Genomic DNA, 8,073 nt, shown 5'->3' on the forward strand with positions numbered 1-8,073 from the left:
GACTAACCGATAAGAGACATTAGATGCTGAATGTAACGTTTCAGCACCTGCTAATATGGCCAAATCCCTCTGATTTCTGCGGGGGAAATCCCTTCTCCAATGGCACTCAGCCATGTCCAGTCCTTCTGCTCGACGGATGAAAAGAGCCAAATAACAGCCTCAAACACAGATTCATTTAAACCACAACCAAGAAACTCTGCAAAACTATTATATGTGGATGATCTGCAAAGACATTATGATTGACAAGTGTGTCTTAGGGAATGACTTGTGTTTGTCATGTATGGAAAAAAGAGGATGGATGATAAATGATGATAGAGATACCCAAAGGCAAGCTAAGCTTAGGTTGCTTCAAATAAAATAAATCAGTGCATGAAAATAACACAAACCATTTCTTAAGCATTCAGAACAATATTTTTTTACAAATGTGGGTTTTCAGTGTTGTTTTATTCAAAGTGTTAAAGGTGAAGTATGTACTGCAGGAGTGAGTTCTAAAACTCTAAAACAAGCTAGCATATTTACACTACAGTTTCCACCATTCCAAAGTCAATAGGTTTTTTGAGCTCAAGCTCAAGATATTTTCATGTTTTGTTCTGCAACATAAAATACATTAGTAATACCTCACTCATCAAAATTAATAAAAGTTGTTCACTTATGAAGATTATCTTGATGGAAAAAAACATGGAAGAATCTTAAACTTTGAAAAATTGTTGCAGGATGCTAACTTCTTGATTGGCCTAAACATTTCTGTGCCACTAGTGTCACTAAATATTGCAAACATATTGATTATTTCCAAACATAAATATGTTTTCATTATCATTATTTTGCAATTCTGCTACTGGTGCAAAAATGTCACACTTCACCTTTAAGAGACTAAAACGAGTGACTTATTGGAACAGAACTAAGAAAAAAAGGGCATGATTTAATGTGTTTCTTTACAGTCTATTTTCATGCAAGATTTTTTTTTTTTCTTTTTTTCATGTCTTCTCTGCTCTTGGGCTCCATTTCATTCTCTGACGTGCTTCATCAGAGGAGTCAATCCCGTCATTCTCCTGGGACTTTACTGGAAGTATGATCGACTTTAAAATATACAGTTTAATAGGAATATAATTTAGACTTGAGCAAGTTTTGAGATAAGAATCCAAGGTGATCTGTTTGTCTTCAGTGTCAGTAGGAATCTGAAGATTAGCAGCCTATTGTAATGCAAAACATGAAATCAAAGGAAGTCTAGTACTGTGACTCAAGAGTCAGTGACCTTTGATCATTTCAGACAGATTAAGAGGCACACCTGTGGATGGGAGCATAAATTGAGGGTCTAAGTCCAAAATGAGTGTTTCCTCAAATGGGATTAGCTCAGCTGCTACAGATGTTACACTGCCTCTGATACTTTGATACTATAATGATCCCTCACTTCCATACCGCAGTTTGGAGTTCATCCTTGTTTTGATGGATCTGAGATAAAATGGAGGTTTAGCGTACAAGACAATGTTATTATAGGCAATTTCAGTACAACATTCCTTGTAATATTCCAAGATAACAATGTCCGAAAGAATTCATCTGACTTCATCTAACCACCACCTTGTTGTCTTTCTCAGTCCATTCCCGATTCCCCTATGAGACGCTCCGCATCCACTTTTGCACCACAGCGCCCTCAGGAGGTGAATCTGAATGACTACATTTTGGAAAAACCAGTTCAAGAACGACATCATCACCATCACCATCATCATCGGTGCCACCATCGCAGAGAAAGAGACAAGAAACAGAGATCTTTAGACAGGTCGCCTACTGGCCAACACAAAGCTACAGGTAAATACACTTCCATTGCAATTAGATAAAAAGTAGTAGTAGTAGTAAAAAATCAACTCAAAATGTAGCTGCATGAAGCAAAGCCACACCATATTTTCATCTACAATTTTTTTTATTGCTTTTGTTCAAATGATCTTAATCCCAGACAGGATTTGGTTGTGTTGTGGATCGTTGAAGTGCAGAAGCAGGGTCTGGTGTGAGAGGGTCCGGCCGCAGCTGGCCTCTATTAGCCAGATAAAAGGGGCTGACAGACATGCAGGCCCATGACCTGCTAATTTATGGTTACCTCTCAGCAGGCCAATTGAGAACAGGGAAGAAAAATTCTGAGACAGTCAGGTTTTTGACTGGAGTCTGTTGAAGAATGTGAAATCCAGAGGAAAGGGGAGACTGTGAATGATAGATCTGCCACAGCAGGACTCAATAGCTCAAGAAATCCTGTTGTTTTGTTTTATTTTCCCTATAATTTTCTTTTAAAAATCCACAGGGGGTCAAAAAATCCTGACCTTTTCTTAAGTTCAGCCAGCGACAACAATTGTACATTAATTAAAAATAAGAGCACTTTTTTCTCAGTTGTTAAAAGAGAAGTATTTTAGTTCTCACTAAGTTTTTTTTTTTTTTAAGAAAACGAGAGAAGATATTGCAGTTTGTTCTGATTTCCACAAAACATTTTATCAATATTTAATTTTATTTGATTTGTTAAATATATCTAAATAACATGAGTAGACATTGCAGTGTGTTCCGATTTCCACAAAACATTTCATCAATAACTATTTTGATTTGATTTGTTAAATATATCTAAATATCTAGCCTGAGAAGCAAAATTATGATATTAAGACTTATTTTCAGAGAAAACTTTTTTTTTCTTATGTCCCTTGGCAAAAACAATATTTAAGCATAAATCATAGTGAATTTGATGAAAAAAAGTAATATATATATAATTTCTTAATATCTTAAACAATTTTACTTAACAAGTAAATTGATATTATTTTAATGATGTTTAGATTAAAATACAAATTAAGACAACTTTGTTTTAGATACATTTTCTTAAATAGTTTTTAAGAAAAACCTTCAAAAGAAGATGAATTTACTTGAGAAGCAAAATTGTGTGAAATAGTAAGATTTTAATAATTATTTTGACCTTTTTTTACCCCAGTAAATACTGTATATCAAAATTTCTAACATGAGAAGCAAAATTATGGTATTAAGACCAGAGAATATATCCTTGAATTAAGTTTGTTTTTCAGACCTCATTTGGCAAATAATATTTTATAATGAATTTTGTAGTAAAAACAACAATAAAAACTAATTAAATGTTAAAAAAACAAAAATAAAAATAAATAAATAATAAAAACATCTTACACACTTTTGCACAAATGTTATATTGTTTAGATAAAAGTACTGATTAAATAGTGCATGCCTTTCTTTCCCTCATATTTTTGGTTGGTTCTCAGGCACAGCAGCTGACCCTGTAGAGGAGAGGCCACATGACCGGGGTCGTTCCCATGAGAGGAAGCACCATTCGTCTTCAGCAGAAAAGCAGCGGTATTACTCATGCGATCGCTATGGCAGTCGGGAACACTGTCCCAGCAAGTCTGCCGTGGCAAGCTGTGCCACCTCGCCCAGTGAGGCCCCTGAGGCCAATCTCAACAAGCAGGTGGGACGGGGGTGTCGAGACAGGACATATGTTAAAAGGAAAGGTTGGGTCAGTGGTTATAGACTGGGGAATGATCAGGGTATAAATGAAAGGATCTGATGAGTGAGATCAAGTCAAAGACATCTTAGGGATTTAAAACAAGGTACAAAGTAAATAATAATGAAGGCAGAAATCTGTGGTAAGTGCTGAGATGCATTATACAGTAATGGAGATAATATACCAAGTTAAACACAAGTTAAGCTCTATGGACAGCATCTGTGTCCCTCAATATAGAAAAACAAACAAAAAGCAATCGTACAGTTGTACACTTAGAGTGGAAGCCAATGGGGCAAGAGATTTTAAAACAAACACTGTTTTGAAACACAAGTTTTCAAGACTTAAATATTGTACACAATAACATAGGACAAATATGGTAAAAAGGCTTACCAAACTCCTGTTAAAACCTTATAACCTGACTTTATAATCTGGTATTTTTAAATGATGCGTGCAAGAAAACCAGAAAAAAAGGTGACATACATTTTTGCAAAGAACTGGAGCAAATTTCCACTCATAACTAGAATATTATCCACAAAGTAGAAGATCTGGTCAGTACTGCCTACGTATTTCTGCTAAAATCTTATGTGAGTTTCTGGTTTAGGATTCTCTCAAACTTTGTTAGTAACAAACTTGTTTTGTTATATTAATAACGGGTGATCACAACTAATTATATAATAATATAGTATATTTTATATATTATTCATTATAGTAAACCTTCATCATGCCTTTTAATTGCATTAATGGTAAAGTGTGTATTGTTTTTACAGACTGAGGGACAAGTTTAATTATTGTCTGTAGAAGTAGAGCTCAACTTGAATTGAAGCTGGAAAATTCCTTTAAGGCATCCACCTTATTTTTCAATGCAGAAGTCTTATGATTTATTAGCTGCTATAACTAGAAGAGTAACAAAGTGCAGTAAATGGTGAAACTATTTGTGACACAAACCAGTGTGTTTATGATTATAATAATAAATCAAAATAATTTGATAAATACCAGTCTGCAACATCAAGCAGGATAACATACTGTTTTTGAGCATTCAAGTTAAAAAAAAATAGATGCACCCACTATTAAAAATAAGGTGGATAGTGAGTATTGGACTGATAAATGAGCTAGTCGGTTACTTAAAAATGATCTTTGGTCAATTAGCTTTTATACCTTTTTAACTTTTCTTGTCTAATGACAACTAATTTGTCTGAAGTTTTTTAACATCATATTAAAGGTTAGTTCACCCAAAAATGAAATTTCTATAATTAAGTACTCACCCTCATGTCTCCCAAACCGGTAAGACCTTTGTTCACCTTCGGAACACAAATTAAGATATTTTTGATGAAATCCAAGGGTTTCTGAAGCACACCTAGGTGGCAAAATCATTGCAGCTTTTGAGGTCCAGAAAGGTATTAAAGACGTTAAAATAGTCCATGTGACTACAGTGGTTCAACCATGTTATGAAGCGATGAGAATACTTTTTGTGCGCAAAAACAAAACAAAAATAATGACTTTATTTAACAATTTGAACTGTTGCCATACACAGTTGACTGCATATGACAACAGTGTCATATGCATGTTGTGGTGCTCACGTGAACAGCGTCGGCCAATACTGAGCCAGCTTTCTGACTTTTTGCGCACAAAAAGTATTCTCGTCGCTTCATAACATTGAGGATGAACCACTGTTTTAACGTCTTTAATACCTTTCTGGACCTCAAATGTGTAACGACGTTGCTGCCTATGTGTGGTTCAGATACCCTCGGATTTCATCAAAATATTTTAATTTGTGTTACGAAGATGAACGAAGGTCTTAAGGGTTTGGGACGACATGAGGGTGAGTAATTAATGACAGAAATGTAATATTTGGGTGAACTAACCCTTTAAGAATTACAGTCTCTATTTAGGAATGAGGCTATACGGTTAGCGGATAGGCTGCTGTTGGATTTGAAAGCTCTCAGGGCACCAATCACACAGTGTGTTAGAAGAGCTGCTGTGAAACGCTAACCATTCCTACTCAAGCTATGAAGATAATGAGATATTATAGGATTTTTTTTCCTATAAAGTGTTTTACATTTTGTGATATAAACCTCATAAATGACAACGTAATTTTCTCTTCTCTTGGGATGTAGTGCATCCACTCATAGGCTTTCACTTCTCTTTCTATTCTTCTTCCACACCATTTCCCTGTGCATTTGTCCGTCTTTTCTTTCTTTGTCTCCACTGTCATCTTCACTCTCTCCTTTTGTTTTGTCTTTTGTTTTTGTCCTGTTCATCTTCCATCTTTTTCTGCTGTCTTGTCCAACATATTGCTTTTCCTTTCTTTCCGTCCTTCCCTCCTTCCTCCTTTGGCTCCTGGTCCCTGTCTAACCTTTTGGGCATTTCCCCCTCATTTTATTGTTTTGATTTGCCTGTTTAATTTTCATCTAGGGCAGTGGGTGGGCTAAGGGGAGCCCGGTGTTGTTGACTTCAGGGGCGAGCACTCCAAGCCGTGGGCGCAGACAGCTGCCCCAGACCCCCCTTACTCCTCGTCCCTCCGTGGCCTACAGGACTGCCAACTCTTCCCCTGTGCACTTTCTGGGCACACAGATGGGCTTGCTTCCCCCAAGTCCCGGCAGGCTGAGCCGCGGTCTGTCCGAGCACAACGCCCTATTATACAGCGGCTCCATCTCCAGCTCGCCGACCCCCGTCAGTCGCATTAACTCAGAACCCTTCTTGGGCCCCCCGGACCACCCTGCCGGCCTCCAGCCCGAAGCCTACTCTGTCTTCCAAGAGGATCCAAGCCCTCAGACGGGCCGTTCTGCCCGGACAGTAGGGATGCCGATCGTGACGATTCCCCCACCTCCCCAACAGCTGTTCCGCGGGGTTCCCAACGGATACCACTTCACTGCGGGCCCCGGAACCAGCAGAGGACGGGCACGGCAGTACTACCGAGAGGCAGAGGTGGACGACTGGTGCTAGCATGGCTTTTATTTACACAATACATATAGTTGATGTTTTTGTTTTTAAATCATGATGAGTTTTATCATCTCTTATTTTGCAGGTGGTGTTAAATGCAGTAATACTTGTATTTGTTTTTCAATATCCAGGGGATAAAACATAAACGTACGCTTACAAAGTAGCAGATGTGAGATAGTCACCAATCCACCCGACTTTGATGTATTGCTGTCAGGCTAAATAGTTTGTGGGCGTGGTCTCTTTACAAAGACATGAGATTGACAGTTGATGTGAAAACACATGGTCTTTCTTCTAATCTTTGCCTTTCTAAAGGCAACAGATGCCAAAACATGCTTGTGTAACCTGGGAAAAGAGTGACCCACTGCTACAAATGTAGACCGCAATGGGCCTCTGGCCAGTTTCCTTCAAAGCAAGCCTCTGAGATGCACTCTAAATGCAAATATTCCCTTGAAAATGTTACGTTAGCATTATAGGTGTAGCTTTTATGGAGAGAAACCTTTACAGAAGTGGCTGAAAATGCAAGCAACAATGTTTTTTTCTTTTTCTTTACAAAATGCACAATAACAGTGCCCCCTATCTCCATCTAAGAGAATTACATGTTATTTCACACTGTTGCGAAAAGCAGATTGTTCGTTATGCTGCTGATAACCATTCCTCGCACATATCGTTGTGTGAAACCTTTGACAACCATAATGTACTTTGTTTTATATCAAATTGTACATATTTTATCTATTCATTATGTGCTTTTTGTATTGTAAAGACGAACGGTTTTACTTAAATCGCTTACGGCTTCACCATACTGTCAGGTCTACCGATTCTTCTTGACTGCTCCAGATGTTATTTACAAAGTGCCTAACCTTTTGAATATATTGTAGTAGTGATGCAACCTCAGCTTTTTTAATGCATCAACACTTAATAGAGTGAACTGAACAAGCTCTAAGGGTTAAAAGGAACTACAAGGTGTTACGATCGCAGGCCTTAATTCAGAAGCATAGACGCAGTACCTTTGAATTCACATTAGGTTTTTGAATGGAAATTACAGTATGATTGTTTGCTTTTTTTAAATTCTTGTCTCCTTTTTTGTACAATTTTAGTACTATATGGAATATTGAAAATTCCATTACCAAAAGCATATATTAGTATGGAGTAACTATTAAAAAAACTGCAGTAGTTGTGTATTTGTCCTGACGGGGACTTTATAACCACAGTTATAAAATTGCATGTTAAAAAAAGTCTTCAATTCTTGATTGACCATGGTTATGAAACCAATATTTACAGTGTATATTTCCTGTCCTGATGAAGATGCTCAGACTGCATTGCTATTTGCCTTCTCTTTTACGGTTAAATGCGAGGAATGAGAACCAATGAACTGTCACAAAGAAATGAGCTTTGCTCATGTAGCAGATTTCCCGATGTGAGCGCGTTGTGTTGCGTTGAGTCGGGGTCCTGGCACCGGTACAGTAGGCTGATCTGTGTTAAGGTTAAACTTTCCCCCTCATGGCACTCCTCCAAGCAACCCCAGACACACATACACACTCACAGCTTTCATTTTGCCGCTGTTCCCCAGCTGCTGGCTGTATAGAAATATGGCCGACTCCTTTTATCACACCGGTAACATGAGAGGAATATTTAGCCACCTG

At 37.7% G+C, this 8,073-nt stretch overlaps 1 protein-coding gene across 1 annotated transcript in view; it reads left to right on the plus strand.

Moving 5' to 3' along the window:
* Positions 1–6,669, plus strand: part of cacna1ba (calcium channel, voltage-dependent, N type, alpha 1B subunit, a) — a 128,120-nt gene extending 121,451 nt beyond the window's left edge. The window contains exons 48-51 of the mRNA XM_067407918.1: positions 1,028–1,066; positions 1,593–1,803; positions 3,255–3,457; positions 5,906–6,669. Coding sequence (XP_067264019.1) covers positions 1,028–1,066; positions 1,593–1,803; positions 3,255–3,457; positions 5,906–6,436 — 984 coding nt within the window. The 3' untranslated portion in view covers positions 6,437–6,669. The remainder of the gene's footprint in view (positions 1–1,027; positions 1,067–1,592; positions 1,804–3,254; positions 3,458–5,905) is intronic.
* Positions 6,670–8,073: the final 1,404 nt, after the last annotated feature.

The sequence above is a fragment of the Chanodichthys erythropterus genome, chromosome 13, assembly GCF_024489055.1.
Source record: "Chanodichthys erythropterus isolate Z2021 chromosome 13, ASM2448905v1, whole genome shotgun sequence".
NCBI lineage: Eukaryota > Metazoa > Chordata > Actinopteri > Cypriniformes > Xenocyprididae > Chanodichthys > Chanodichthys erythropterus.